This window comes from Suncus etruscus, chromosome 3 (genome assembly GCF_024139225.1).
Source record: "Suncus etruscus isolate mSunEtr1 chromosome 3, mSunEtr1.pri.cur, whole genome shotgun sequence".
NCBI classification, from domain to species: Eukaryota; Metazoa; Chordata; class Mammalia; order Eulipotyphla; family Soricidae; genus Suncus; species Suncus etruscus.
Window position 1 is genome coordinate 127,604,258 of NC_064850.1, and position 15,703 is coordinate 127,619,960.

The window sequence follows — 15,703 nt, forward strand, 5'->3', positions numbered from 1 at the left end:
GAGTGTCACTGCACTCATTTTGCAAGTACTTTATTATGAAGTCATCTCTGTGTCTCTGTAATAAATCATGCACTTTCTAAAACCCTTTTTTGCTCTTTGAGTTTGCGTGTACAGCCAAGGTTTCTGCGTCTGTCATTCAGATGGGTACTGGAACCTCCTGCTCTCCCTGCATTCATGGATGCGAGTGGAGTAGAGAGGAGGCAGATTAGCCCAGCAGCTATGGGAAGGGGTAACATACTGGCCATTTTACACAGCCTGGGTGTGGTTGCAGACAGTTTGGCTCAACCAGACCTTTGAAGAGAGCCCCACCCGTATCTCACTAGGTGGGGCCAGGATGATGCACACAGGACCAGAGAGTCAGGCTGGCAGATAGAAATGAACAAATTTCAGAACCGTGAAACCAGCAGACACACACACACACACACACACACACACACACACACACACACACACACACACACACGACTCCGAGAACCAGCAGACCCCAAATTCAGCACCTAGCAAGCAGGTGAGGTTAAGGAATCAACCTTGACCTTTGCAGGGAGCAGTGATGGAAGCACTGCCACCCCCACGGGTCAGCCTAGAGACACATATCTGGGACACTGGGCTACCAACGAACAACCTTGAAGTGACCTCCGGCAGGATCTGGGTTTCCTGAATGGTCTGGCCAGTGATGGCCCAAGCACCTTATTTCCCACGGGACGAGCTAAGGACACAGAAGGCAGGGGCATCCATTTCCACAGGAGGGACAAGATTCCAGCCACACCATCAGCAATCCACTGCTCAGAAACTGGCCCGATTATCAAGTTCTGACACAGGCCTGCAGGGAGTGAAGACCTGGAGGCAACCCATATACACAAGCTCAGTGCACAGGCCCCATGAAGGGGCTCATCCCAGCATGATGTGCTTGGACCATTTTGGCAGGGGCCAAGTGCAGGTATCCAGGCCAGCACCGTGTGGGCAAGCAGCCCTGGGGAAGTCCTTCCTGTAGCCTCAGATGCACCAACAAATGACGCTGGGTACATCGTCCTTGTCTCAGAACTGAGAACCAGCTGTGCTGTCCAGTGCCGGGAGGTGGCACAGTCCCTTTTTCACAGCTGGACCCAAATGCTGAGAGTTAAGATTCAGGGCTAGGAACCAAGACTAAGGTAACCTTGGGCACAATCCCTAAAGCCAGGTACCCAAATTGGCAGGTGAGTCACCTCGGACTTCTTCCCTCAGCACCAGATCACAAATGGCAGGGCGGAGTGTATTGCAAAATGTACAGCATTTATTCACAGACAAAAAGGCACAATTCTACTAAATAGTTCAACCAAAAAATACAGGTGTCCTCGACTAATTTTATAAATACTTTCCCAAATGGGACCGGAAATAAATACAGGATTGGGTGATATAATATAAAATAGTTATCTCTACATAGGCTTTAATTTCTGATTTTTCTTAACTCTTCATGCACCTTTTTTTTTTTCTTCGATATTAGCTGAATGGACACCAGGCTAGGCACGTAGTGAAAGATCCTCTCCTCTGTACAGGGGGACAAATGTGATGACAGATTTGTCCATTTTCAAATAATTCAACAAAACACATAGAACCTTCATTTCCAACTTGTGTTTTATAACCTAACAAATGACATTCCAGGCAACTTTACAGAAGTTTAACTAACCTACATTTGGACATAATACATTGATCATAATCAAAGATATTTCTTGGTCAAGATGCACAAGGAAAGAGAAATTCTTTTTAAAGGAAAGAAAAGAGAAATGCAAAGAGCCAATGGTTCAGTGAAGGCAGCGCACAGAAGGTGGGGGGTACAGCTGGCACTGGCCAAGACCCGGGTCCCCCAACTCCTCAGTGTGACCACCCACCCATCCTGCCACCACACTGTCAGAGAACCATGCCTTCGTACCCTACACCCCAACCCTGCCTTTCTGAGAAGGAACCATAAGGGTAGGCGGTCTCTGTGTGTGTTCTGTCTAGTGTTTGTTTTCATTTTGGTTTTTGTTTTTTTGGTTCAGCATAACTTGGAACTCTTGAAAGCTTTTCAACCTAAATGTGGGGAAAAAACAGGTAAGGCATTTTTTTTCCTTTTTGCACAAAACTAGCATTCTTAATAGTGCAAATGAATCTGGGGCCTCCGATTTGGGGAGGCCGTCCACTCCCGAGAATTGATTTAGGTTTCCTTTCTATGGCTTGACACAGTGCCCTCCTCCATCCTCTGCAGAGCTCGGCCAGGCTGATGCAGGCAGGGCCCACCTCTGTCTACACAGCCAAAGGCAGCTGCTCGAATGCAAAACAAAACCCATTTTTTAAGTGACGCTGTGAATGTGCAACTCGAATTCCTAAGAACCATCCATCTCTGTAGCAGCAGCTTCCCAACACAGCATTCTGACAAGCCCCTCACTCAGAAAGTCAAAACTGGGTCGTCCCTTTCTGTCCAACCTGCCTTACAAAAACCAATGGCGAAAGGAAATGCTGGATTTGAAAACTCCCCAAGGCCTGCATCAGGTCTTCCTGCTAATCCTCTCATCAAAATCCACCACGCCTGGCATGCGGCTGCGGGTCCCATGGAAGACAGGAGGGAACTAGAGAACTCTGAGAATTCTTCAAAAAGAATCAGAACATCCCTACCCCTGGAAACAGGCATGGAGATGAATCAAGACTGAATACTGACATTAACAAACTGAGGGGGCACACAGGGGACCCTGGAGGCTCGTTTGTGGTGCCCGGAATCCTACACTGCATCACAACTGAACTCTCAAGTTTGAGTCGCAGCTACACTGAATTGCAAAGAAAAGAAACGGACCCTGAAGGCTCTCTCGGCCATCTCGGTAGATGCACTGCCGAGAGCGCAAAACAAGACCAGACTTAAAGTCAACGCTAAATTGATTATTGCTGAGAACTTGCTATTGCCGCTTACAACTGGAAAGTCCCAGCTGAAAATCCCGACTCCAGGAATGCTACCACACACCTCGGCTCCCTCCTGTCTGGCCTTGTCGGGGTCAAAGGCCGGCGCAGTTTATTGCCTCTCAACAGTTTTCCATATATATAACCTGTTTTGCTTTTTATTTATAGTTTTTTTTCTCTCTTCTGAAGGAATCCATCCACATGGGAAGTTGGATTCCTGGACGTAAGTACCAGTAGTCGGCTCAGAGATATGCTGGGCCCAGAGCCGGGAAGCTCATGGCTTAAATGCCAGTCGACATTGTCCTGCTGGAGGTCAGGCATCGGGGATGGTCACCAGCCGTTCCTTCACCCTGAATCTCCCCCGCTGACCCTCAGGCCCGGCCCCCCATTGGCTCTATTTACATGTTAGCTTTTGGACAAGCCAGCACAGCCATGGGGGTCCGGGCAACACCGGACGGATATGCTGAGGCCTCTCCTGACCCTAGCGGCCCAGCTGGTTGGGTGTGGGGTTGGGTGGGTCAGGGGCCGCATTTGTGCTTTGGGAAACGGCAGAGACGGCCACCATCAGGAGGCCAGGATGCTCCTGCGGATGGCGTCTGTCCTGCGGCCCAGGCCAAAGGTCTTGGCGGAGGCCTCGCTCTCGGAGTCACTCAGCTCCCCGTCAGGCACATAGCCATCGTTGTCCGGGTCCGCCGCCAGCGGGCTGTGCAGCCTGTCGGTGGCCGGTAGGCGACTGAGGCCCAGGCAGGGGCAGTCCGAGTGTGGGGGGCAGGCCTCACCCTGAGGCGGCCGTTCCCCCTTCTTTGGAATCCGGAAGCCCCCCCAGTTCTTCCCCGGGCCGGCGGGGGTGGTAGGCACTTTGGCTGGGGATAGGGGGGCGCTGGGGCGCACGGGCGTCGCCTCCCTCCTCATGGGGCCCCGGGCCCGATCCCCGTGCAGGGCATGTGCAGGTCTGCACGGCCGCTGCTGGAGGCGCAGGTTGGGCTTGCGGCCATCTGGGGCCCCTGGGGTCCCCACGCCATTTCTCGGCGGGGTCAGCAGGAGCCGGGCCTCGGCCAGGGTTTTCTCCAGGCTCAGCAGGCTCGGGGGCACCAGCGATGGGGCCTTCAGCAGCGTACCCCCCGCAGCGCCGACCTTCTTGGGGGACTTCTTGAGCGAGTGTGCCAGCGAGGTACCCATACGCTTGCGGAAGAAGGCCGAGTGCCACTTGAGGTCTTCTATGCGCGGGACACCTGGGCCCGCAGGGCTGGCAAACAGGAGAGCGCTGTCCAGGGCCGGGCAGGGCGGGGACGCAAGCACACCTGCAGAAATGGGTACAGAGGACTGAGGAGGATGGGAGGTTGGGAAAGGATGAGGGGGACTAAAGGGGAGATAAGGGGATGAGGGGGACTGACGGTGATGAGGGAGATGAGGGTCTGCCAGAACTTAGGGGAACACTAGGCCAAAGAGCCCCTTGGAGGTGGGCGGGGTCAGCCTGATCGTACCTGCAACGCGCTCCTGTTCCTGCAGTTTAGTGTGGAGGGTGAAGATGTGCTCCTGCAGGCGGCACACGGAGCGCTTCATCTTTTCCCGCCGTGTCACCATGTAGGTCAGTGTCCGCACCTGCGGCAGGCATAGGGGCTGAGGGCGAAGCCATGGCCGGCTGTGGCGCTCCCAGCTACCCTCACCCCTCTCAGCCCTCTTCTCCTCTCTCCTCTCGTCACACTCTCAAATCCTACCCCCTCCTTCCATTGTCTTCTCTAGCTCTCTGGCCTCCCCCATTCCTCCACTCACCCTCAGTTTTCCCCTTCTTCCTCCCATCCTCCCTCCTCATGCAGGCTATCGGTGGCTCTAATGCTCCTCTTCCCCAACCTGCACCTGAAGAGGCCTGTTGGGACCCCCACAAGTTCCACCACATGTGGGGCTGCCTAACCCCTGGCTCACTGGCCTGGCAGTTCAGCACAGCTGTGTCCGTCCACACTAGCTGCCCAGTCTGTGAACCTCACTCAGTGCAGGGCCCTTAACACACCAAGCACGCAGAGATATCAGTTCTCGGGCCACAGCCCAACCCAAAATGTGGGGTTCCATGGGCAGGAGCCTTGTCCTCTTCCCAGATGGGCACACAGGACCACCCCCACCTGTCCCCACCCCTACCTGTTCTTGCACCCACGAGGTCCTTGCTTGTGCAGGGGGCAGGGTCATCACCTGGTCCCCCAGAGCCCACTCCAGAGCCACTAGGTATGTGGCCCAACACAGCATCCCCTCAGCCCCAGTGGCCCTCTAAGCCCCTGAGGTTGCATTTCCACCCACTGAACCCTCCACAGGGGCTTCTGGGCTCAGCAGAGCCCAGTGTTCCCGAACACCAGCCCCGCTAACACCGCAGAGGCGGCCGCACAGTGCTCAGGAGACAGCTCACCATGCGTTTTCTACACATTTATTGGGGAAACAGACCTGGCCCCTGCAGCTCCCACTAGGCCCTACTCAGCACAACCCACACACCCCCCCAAAGGAACTCAAAACGGCCTGGCTCTGCCCTGTTCACAAATCATTGCTCTTAGGCCCAGGAGAGACCTAGCAGGACTTGGGGCAGAGTGGGGACAGCTTCAGTGAAGACCAGTCACCAGAGGCTCCCAAGCCCGGGAGCCCAGGGAAACTGCGACACAATCACTCCCCAGAATGCGGTCCAGCAACCCCAAGGCCAGGACACACCGGAACCTGCTGCATGGGCCTGCTCCTCCCAGCGAGGCCTGAACTGGTGCATGGGCGGTGGGGGGCAGCACCAAGCGTCTTCCAGATCTGTCTCAATCCCCACCAGCCCTGCTAGACCCTGTCACGGCTGCGACACCCAACTGTAGGATGGGGACACCAGAGTGTGGGGCATTTGTAGGGCACCCTGAACACAGACCAGTGCTGTGCACATGTGCACCTGTTTGTGAGTGTGCATTTGTTTTTTGTGTACACTTGTGTGTGTGCCCACTGGTGAGTGCATTGGCATGCACTCGTGTGCGTGAGCATGTTTGTGCATTTGTGAGTGTGCACTGGTGAGTTTGTATTTGTGTGCATGTGCTCCCATCTAATGCACGTGTGTCTTCGTGTGCATGTCTGTGCTGTGCACAGCTCTACCAGGCATAGGCAGCATTATTACCCGCTCCAGGTCCTGCCGCAGGTGCGTGAAGAGCTGCAGCCGCCTGAGCAGCGCCTCCTGCTCCCGCTGTGCCAGGTCGTCGTTCTCGTCCTTCCGGGGTGCCATAAGTGGCTGGTTGAAGTTGACCTTGCGCTTGAGCTTCCAGTACTGAAACACGAAGTCCACCACGTCCTCAGGTAGCCGCAGTGCCCGAGCAACATCCAGCAGGTCCACAAAGGTATAGAACTCGTCCTCCAGCTGCTGCAGCTTCTGTTTGCGAGCACTGCCCCGGTCTCGGTCCCGGTCTCGGTCCGGCAGAGGCTGCGCAGAGCCCCAGGAAGAGCCGGCGCCTGCCCCGCCCTCCCGTGTGTCCTCCAGCGGCCGCGGAGAGCTGTGCTTGGGGCAGTAGGATTTGAACTTGACCTCGTCGTTGTCGGCCAAGATGGTCCTCATTTCCAAGCCCCGCTCGAAGGCGCAAGTAACGTGGAAAGCCGTGCGGCAGTTCCTCACGGAGCACTGCAGGGAAAGGCGAGACCAGCTCAGGACCAGCCCAGTTGGCAGTGTCCTGATGGAGCCTGGGACTCCTTCCTGACCAGGGAGACGCAGTGCTCCAGGCAGACAGCTGTGTACCCCACAAACAGTTCAAAGCAAGAGACCTCCAGGGTAACCACAGTGAACCCCATCGCACTCAGGGGGGACCAGAAAGCAACAGCTCATGCACAGAAGCTGACCCCACAAGAACCCTCTGAGGTCAGCCAGGCCCCACCTGCTCTCCTCCCTGACCCAGACTCCAGACTGGTGAAGAGAACCTTTGACAAACCCCATATCATTCATGTGACAAAATCTTTCTCAGCCTCAACAAGAGCTGATTTGCCAAGTGTGGGTGTTTGGTTAAAGTTGTTTAGGGAGAGGAGGGCAGGGCAGGGTAAAGCAGGCCAGAGAGGAGCTGTGTGCACCTACCTGGATGGCGGCTCCAACCTTGTCCTCGCACAGGCTGCAGAGCAGTGCCCAGCGGCTGCTGGGGATGTGGGACACCTTGGTGATGGGCTCCATCTTCTCGGGGCTGCCAATGCTCACCTGTGGCCAGGGCCCAGCAGTGTCAGGCAGTGCCAGGCCCCCCACAGGCCCCAGCAGGAAGTACACCAGGACCCTCCCGAGCTCTGGGCCATGCATGGCAGCCTGGGGGCAGCTCCACAAGTACACGTAGTGGAAAGAGGCTCTGCGATAGTGGCCCAAACCCCACCATAGGACAGACCACAAACCAGAGAGAGAGAGAAGGGAAGGGGGAGACCACAGGCCAGAACCGAAGGACAAGCACAGACACAACTGGGGACCACAGACGGGGCGCCCACCTCGGGGATCCAGAGCGCGCAGCTCACGTGCACCCACTTGGTCCCGCTGCGTGTGGGCTTCATGGCGCCACCCTTCTTGGGGCACAGCAGACAACGGGGCTGCACCCCCAGGGCACACGTGCGACACAGCCAGCTGCCCTCGGGCACCTTGAGAATCCCATAGCAGGCCTGGGGCAGAGCAGATGCTGGTGAGCACGGAGCTCCCGGGCACAGCAGATGGAGACGTGTGTGTGGTGGGTACATGTGTGGGCTCAGACACGTGGGGTGAGACACACGTATGGGCTGGGGCATGTATGTGGGCTGGGACGTGTGTGGGGGCCAGGATACTTGTGCGTGCCAGGACATGTATGTGGGTTGAAACATGTGTCTGAGTTGAGATGTGTGCAGGTGGGCTGGACTGTATGTGAAAGCTGGGCCATATGTAGCCTTAGGAGACTCCTGACAACTAGAATACGCATGTGGACTACGGACATGCAGATAGGCTGAGAAATGTTTGAAAGTCGGGATATTCATGCAGGCTGAGGCACATGTGTGCTGGGACTCACGTACAGGCAGGGACATAGGTGGGGCGCCAACGTACCTGGTGCACACAGATGTCGCACTTGTCACAGAAGACCATCTCATTGCCGTCTTCGCCCTCCGGGGACTGGCAGACATCACACACCACGTCCTCGTCGTACTCAATGCCTAGTCCCTCCTCAGATTCGATGGCTCGGCTCATGTTGTCATGGCACCGCTGCTCCAGCTCCTCTAGCACCCGCTCCATGGTGCCCTCATCCAGCTCTGGCATCCCTGCACAGGCAATGGCTCTGCCTGACTCATGGGACCCAGGTTCCAGGGCCCAGCACCCCCAGAGAAGCCCAGGATAACAAGTGGGAGATGCTAGAGCGAAGCTGAGATCATCCACTGCCCAGAGTCAACCACCACCTGGGGCTCAACTACTACCGAGGGTCAACCACTAACCCAAGCCACTCACCACTCAGGGTCACCTACTACCCAAGGTCATCCACTGCCCAGGGCTCACCTACCACCTGGGGTCACCCCCGCCCTGGCTCACCCATCGCCCGGAACTCCTCATTGGTCAGCTCCAACCAGGCAGCGTCCACGTCATTGAGATCATAGCGACACGTGCCATCAGCCAGAGCGCGGACGTCCATGCAGCCCAGCACAGGTGCCTCAGCTGAAGCTGTCAGGGGCTTCTTGGGCCTGAGGAACACAAGAGTTATCTCCTGGGACACAGGCTTGCCAAGGCCCCATGTGTCCCCAGGCCCCTCAGTCCACATGTGGGGGGTCACAGGCCAGAGTCAGGCTTGGGGTCTCAGCCAGGTCCTGACTGCTCATGTAGAGTCCTGGGTACAGGGGTTGCCCACGTCCTACTGGGGCCTACCTGGCCACGGGCTGCGGGATGGTGGCAGGGCTGACAGGCACCTGCACCCCCTTCTCCCACTCCTGCCGCCAGGGGTCAGCCAGCACGTAGTAGTCATCGGGGCTCAGCGGGAATGAGTCGTGCAGTTTCATGGCCGTGATGAGGTCTGTGCGAAACACCTACAGGTGCAAGCAGCACCCCTCAAGCCTCCCTCCCACAACACCCAGGGGTTCCCCCCAACAACAGGAGACAAGGCATTCAGGGGACAAAGCAGCCTGGGGCTACCTCTGATGGCTTCCGGTCCTCATGGCGGGAGCAGGAGCCTCTCCTGTGCGAGGCCCGGGAGCTCTGGGACCAGCTGGTGGACAGGCCTGGAGGGAACAAGAGTGGCTCAGTCACTAACCCATTACCTAGCCTGAGGAAATGCCTGTCTTGTGGGAGCTCCTGATCAGTGGGGGAACCTTCCTAAGGAGCACCCATCCTGAGGGGTCCTAAGGGGCCCAAGGAGGAACCTGGCTCAAGGAGAGCCTGGCATGAGAGGGTGCCTGACCTGAGGGAACACTTGTCCTGAGGGAGTGTCTTCTCGTTTTGGCACTTGTCCTGAGGTAGCACCTTACCTGAGAAGGTGCCTGTCCTGAAGAGGATCCCGACAAGAGGGGGTATCTGACCTGAGGGGAACACCTGACCTGAAGAGATGTCTGACCTGAGGTAACATCTGTCCTGAGAATATGTCTATCCTGAGGGAACACGTGTACTCAGGGGGTACCTGTCCTGAGAGGACACCCGAACTGAGGGGGCATCTGACCTGAAGGACGCCTGACCTAAATGCCTGTCCTGAGGGGGTGATTGTCTCAGGCACAGGAAAGGTGCTTGTCTCATGCACAGGCCCAGACGTCCGATCCCATGAAAAGAACCAGACACAGAGCTTCGAGTTCAGGGAACCCCAGACACGGGCACTTACTGCCATTAGCATCCGAGTCCTCACTGCTGCTGGGCACGCGGCAGCGTTTCATGGTCCCTGGGGAATAGCAGGTGGTCTGCAAAGGAGACAAATGACAATCAGAGGGCAAACCACACAGGCCCTACACCATGACCCTGCACAGTTGGTACCATCATGTGCTCACACACCATGATCTCACCTCCACCCTGGCAAGGTCTAGCACCCTTATGATGTGTGCAAATGTGTATGTGTATGCAGGCATTGTGTGCTAGTGAATGCATGTATGTAACACGTATTCGCAAGTGGGGGGCATGTTCATGTGCTACAGGATTTTAGGGAGCCTTAGCTGGGCCTGGCCAAGACAGGGATCAGCTTGGGGTACCCGATATGAGCCCCCATCCGCGGGCCATCAAGGGACACAGCCACCCCAGAGGGCCTGAGGCCCAGCTGGTCAGAGGTTGCCGCAGGAGGAGCCTGGTGCCTACCTGGCCCAGGACAGGGTAGCTGAGCCCAAAGCCCCACAAGAGCCGGTACTTTCCAGGAACAAGCATGGCCAGAGCAGGCAGCAGGTGGCCGCTCCAGCCCTTCTTGGCGAGGCCACAGCAGGCACTGTGCCCGGGCCGAGGCAGAGGCCAGGCCACAGCCCAATGTTCCCCGCCCCTTCCCAGCCTCGACTTCAAGCTATGGCGTAGTACCATGTAGCCCAACACCCAGAAATTCCACCTGCTACCCCACAGCCTCCCACCTCAGTGACCTGTGTGATCAGGGCACCCACTGCTGTGTCCAGAAGCTCCCGACACCCCAGTCCTCTAGCCCCACCAGTTGTGGGCCCAACCACTGGCCGGTCAGCAACTCCACTGGGGGCAGGGGACATACAGCACCCCAACACTTGGTCCCAGAGTGTTCATGCAGTCCCACCCTGGATCCAGAAGGTCTTAGTTTGTGGGGGCTGGCCACGTCTCTACCTGGGAGGACAGCAGGGAGGGAGGGCAGTGGGAAGGGGGCTGGTCAGGGAGGAGCAACAGAAAAGAGGGCAGGGAGGGAGGAAGTAGTCATCCCAGCCTGTGACCCCCACCGGCACCTTCACCCCACAAAAGTCCCCAGACATTCTTGACCCCCTGCCCATTTCAGAAGAAAATACAGGTTAGCACCTGCCCGGCGGTGACACTGGGCTGAGTGTTTGAGCACACACATATACACGCACACACAAATGTACTAGCATGTGTGCGCACATGCATGTATAGACAGACATATATATACACCTACATACATGCACACATAGTGCTGCCACTTTGTGAGCATTGTTTAGACCAGAAGTTGTGCCATTCTCCATCGTGTGCACGATGAGACACAAGGGATCTCCCTGCCAAGCAGACCCATGGTTTGGGGAGCACAGGGACCAGGCCTGGCCCTGCTCAGGGTGTCCGTGGGATCTCAGATGCTGCTCCCCACCCAGCTCTCTCCCACTTAAGAGGAGCAGCTCCAGACACTTTGGTGTTCTCTCTGAGGGAGTCTAGAGCCCCACCCCCAGGTCCAGCATCCAGGAAAGCAGCGGGGTGGGGATTGGGGGGAGAAGACAGAGGTGCCCTGAGGAGATCCAAAGGGGATCCATGTCTGGGCCATGTCCCTGCAGGGCTGAGATTGAGCCTCTGCTCCCAGAACATCTTCAAGGTGTACCCGGGGGCTCCCAGCAAGGGGGAGTACCCAGTATCCAGCTGAATCAAAGGTAGAGGTTACTCCCCAGCACACCGCCCTCAGAACAAACAAGCGGTGGGTGGTAGTCCTGCCAAGTGTCCCCCACGAAGGGGTCTAGGTAGAGACTGACCGTGCAGGTGGCACCCCGGGGGAATCCCTATGATCTCAAGTGCTCGGTCCAAGCAGTAGAGCAGTAGACTCTGCTGGCGAGTCCCTTCCAGCTCAGACACCCGCCTCGGAGAACAAGGCTGTCCCACCACCACCCCCAGCACCCAGGCTCAGGTCACTCAGAGGAGCAAGACCTGAATATGGGCGGTGGCCTTAGAAAAGACTCAGAGCGGGCAGCCAACACGCAAGGCCAGCACCCCCGGAGGGGGCAGGGTGACCCGGCCACATGTGAGATCAGAGGTCAGCGAGGTGCAGAGTGGCGTGTCCCCCCAGAACACGCAGGGACACCCGCGCCACCGCCTACACCAATTCCCCCAAACCCTCCAGCCGGGGCGACTCAAACTACACCGGCACAGCGCAGCCAGCAGCGAACCGGGGGGGGGGGGGGGGGGCTGGCTGCCCGCAGGAGGGGCGCGGGCCAAGGTCTCCCCGCCACAGGTGGGCCTCGCGCCTTCCCGCTCGCGCGCGGCTGCAGCCCGGTAAGCGCGTGTCCCGGCGCGGGGCGAGGAAGGGACCAGGGCTCCTCTCCTCCTCCCGCGGCGCGTTTGAACGCGGCCGCCCCGCGCGCCCCTCCCGCCTCGCCTCCGCCGGCGCACCAATCCCGGCGTCGCCGCGCTCAACGCGGCCCGCAACGCAACGGCCGGGCCCGGCGGTGCCTGGGGGGCCGAGGGGAAGAAGCGCCGGGCTTTGTGCCGCGCCGCCCGGGCCGGACCGTTAGGGGCTGCCCGGGCCGGCCGTGCCCCCACGTGCTGCGCTCCGCAAGTTGCGGCTCCCGCCGGCCGCCGTGCACCTGCCCCGGCCGCGGGGCCTCGTCCCCCCCAGGGCCCCGCACCCCGCACACGTGTCCCGCACGGCTCTCGGCAACTTGCGGCCGCGCCAAGTTCACCGCCCCGGGGCGCCGCGTCTCCCCCGCGTCGCGCTGCGCCGCGCGCACGCCTCGCAGGCGCTGCCCTTGGTGGGGCCGGCGCGACAAGTGGCGCCGCGGGCCGCACACGCACACGCACCCACCTAGGCGCGGCCCCTGCGCCCGCCCGCCCGGCCGCGGGCCCACACCCGGCCGCCGCTGCGCGAGGAGCCGGGGGACTGGGCGCGCCAGGCCGGGGCGCGGGCAGCGCGCAACCCCCGGAACGCGCCCTGCGCCCCGCGCGCCCCGCGGCCCGCCCCGCGCTCCCCCGCCTGGCGCCATGTTAGTGACGTCCGCGACCTTCGCCGGCGACGCCGCGCGCCCGGCCCGGCCCCGGCCCCGGAACGCGCCCTGCGCTGCGCCCCGCGCCTCCCCGCGCCCGCCCGCCCGCCCGCTCGCTCGCCCCGCGCCCACCTGCGGCGACGGCTCGGCCGGGACCAGGACCGCGACCGCGACCGGGACCGGGACGGGGGCCGGGGCCGGGGCCAGTGCGGCGGGCCCGGCTGCTCTGGGCGCGCACTCGGCGGCCGCGCGCGCGGGGCTACAGCCCGCCCGCTCCTTTCTGGGTCACGGCGGCCACAGGGGGGAGCGCTCGGTCCCGGCGCCTCCGCCGTTAACCCTCGGCGCCCTGGGGAGCCCCGAGAGCCGGGAGGCGCCCGCAGGCCCCGCCCCGAGCTGCCCCACTTCCAGCTCGGCGCTGACGTCGCCGCTCGGAGCAGCGGGGCCCCGCGGCGCCGTGCGCGCTGGGGAGGGAGGCGGCCGCGAGGTCCGGGCGGCGGGGCGGGAGCTGGTCTCGGGTCGTGGAGGTGCCACTTTGCCGGGAGTAGCGCGGCGCGCGCTTTTCCCCCGGGAGGGGGGGTCCCCGCTCGGGCGCGGGAGGGAGCAGCGTCCCCGTTTCCCGGAGTTGGCAGCCGGCAGTGACGGACGCGGAGGCGCGCGCGCGCGCGCGAGCTGCGAGTCACTGCGGGGAACTCGAGGACTTCGCGTTCCCTGGGAGCCCGCCAGACGCTCGTGGGGGCTCCACGCGGACCCGTGGTGCCCGGGGACACTCGCGCAACACGGGGTGTTCCAGGGCATCCAGTCGTACCCCCATGCGGAGGTGCACCCCCCTTCCCGCATGAGCCCCCCGGAGAAACCGTGCGCAGCCCCCGCAGCGTTGCTGAACCCTGGACGACCTTCACATCCCACCCGCAGAAGTGGCTGCTGAAGACAGAGCTAGTCCCCGGGAAGGCCGCTCCACGGTCCATTTCCCGCAGCTGGGCCGGCTCTCGACTCTCGGGGAACCCTCACTTTCCTAGAAAGGGCAAAGGCTCCGACCTAGTTGGGGGTAACCTTGGCTCTCAGACAGGTGCGCCACCGTTCAAATCAGCTCCCACCGTTGTCAGCCCGACATCACCTTTCCAGCTGTTGGGGGGGGGGGGCGGGGGAATGATTTTTTTCAGATAGTGATGCCAGAGAGGAATCTCCCGGAATTCCGGAGAAAATCAGCAGGAAAAAGAAACTTCAAGGAACAGAAACTGAAGTCCACCCTGGGTACCGCCGGGTGTGGCCCAAAAACAGAGAGAACAGGGAGGGGCACATGCCCTGGAGCTGCTGAGAACTTGGTTTTACAGGTTTGGGTGTATTTACACCACCCGGATGGTCTTTGCTGGAAAGTTGCCAAGAGGTTCTGGATCTGCCTTTAGTCCGACATGAGGCCCCAGGATCAGACTTTATTTAGTCGTATCAGGGAGGAGCCCGGGCAGGTGAATCTGGGCAAATGTTCCAGGGGCTGCTCCGGGCCTTTTCCCCTAGAAACTGAGTCCATAAGAGGGCTGAGTTCCGCCTCGCAGTCCTGCAGACCCTAGGCTGGCTCCCCCTTCCACTGCACCCAGAGACACAGCTGGTCCCCACTCCCTTCTCCAGCCTTCCCCTCCCAACAAAACAATCACACAAGCCACTTAAGGCTCTACACCTACTTTCCCCCATGTCATCCCAAGCATCAGTCATGACAAAGGATGAATCAGGGCAGGTCAGAGGGCCTGGGACTGCACAGGGCAAGGCCCAGGCACAAACTCCCTTCCCAGGCAGGACCAAAACAGAAATAGGCACACAGACAAACAGCCCCCACTGGTGCTGGACACAATTCAGGTGTGGGGCCTTGTCCCCAACACCCAGGATACTCTGAGCCCAAAGCGAGCGAGGCCATTTGGAGCCCACAGGGGCCAACTGGGCTGCAGGACACAGGACACATTTCGTCACCATCGATGACTAAACAAGACATGTCTTGCCTTCTAAGCGGAAGCTGGGTCATCAGGTCAGGTTCAGCCCTCACCAGCCCACTCTGCCCTGCCAGTCTCACAGCCCTTAATGGATCCCCTGCCTCAGCATGGACCACTGGGAAGGAAAGATCTTACCACGCAGTTTCGACCCTGTCCCACCTGTCCACAGGCTCGGTGTTAGCAGTCAGGAAAGACCCCACGATCCTAAGTTTCCACCACAGGTTCCACACCACAGAATTATTGCTTCCATAATCCTGGGATTTTGTTGATGAAAGCTTATGCTTTCTTTTCACACTCCCTATTTGACTCCAGGCCCGATTAAACCCAGGGAGGTCAATGAGTGGGCTCATCTATATCTTCTAGGGAGGAGAATATGACTGTGGCCAGAGATCCGTGTGCTCCTGAGGGTTCTGAAGTTGTTACCCATGCTGAGTCCTGACCACTTGGTTCCTCTGGAGAAACAAACAGTTTCCTCATTCTTCAGTTGTCTGGAACTTGGAATTTGCATCCAAAATGAAACTCAAGAAGAGCATCAAGGTCCTCGAGTATCTGTTAAAGGTTCATAACTGGGGACCAAAAAGATAGTGCAGTGGTGTTTGCCTTGCAAGCAGCCGATCCAGGACCAAAGGTGGTTGGTTCGAATCCCAGTGTCCCATATGGTTCCCCGTGCCTGCCAGGAGCTATTTCTGAGCAGACAGCAGGAGTAACCCCTGAGCACCGCCGGGTGTGGCCCAAAAACCAAAAAAAAAAAAAAAAAAAAAGGTTCACAGCTGAATGATGGGAAAGAGTGAATTTCTGTTCACTTTTCAGGTGCTGCGACTTGGATGGAAAGGAAGCCCCAAAATTGGGGGATTTGCCCAGTCTTCCACATTGTGCCAGACCCGCTAAACCATGTCCTGCTTCTCCACATTCTTTCTTCTCCTCATTTGGGGGTGGGGGGTTCACACACAGTGGCACTCAGGTGTTACTCTTGGCTCTGAACTCTGAAGTCTCTCCTGGCAGGCTCAAAG

General features: G+C 59.2%; 1 protein-coding gene across 1 annotated transcript; it reads right to left on the minus strand.

Moving 5' to 3' along the window:
- Window positions 1-1,248: 1,248 nt before the first annotated feature.
- JADE1 (jade family PHD finger 1) lies at window positions 1,249-10,344 on the minus strand. Its single transcript, XM_049770033.1, has 11 exons — window positions 10,151-10,344; window positions 9,687-9,762; window positions 9,011-9,096; window positions 8,747-8,904; window positions 8,417-8,565; window positions 7,940-8,151; window positions 7,360-7,527; window positions 6,968-7,084; window positions 6,029-6,523; window positions 4,389-4,506; window positions 1,249-4,205 (listed from the first exon to the last, which is right to left on the minus strand). The coding sequence occupies exons 1-11, from the start codon at window positions 10,214-10,216 to the stop codon at window positions 3,469-3,471; spliced, it is 2,382 nt and encodes a 793-aa protein (XP_049625990.1). The 5' UTR covers window positions 10,217-10,344; the 3' UTR covers window positions 1,249-3,468.
- Window positions 10,345-15,703: the final 5,359 nt, after the last annotated feature.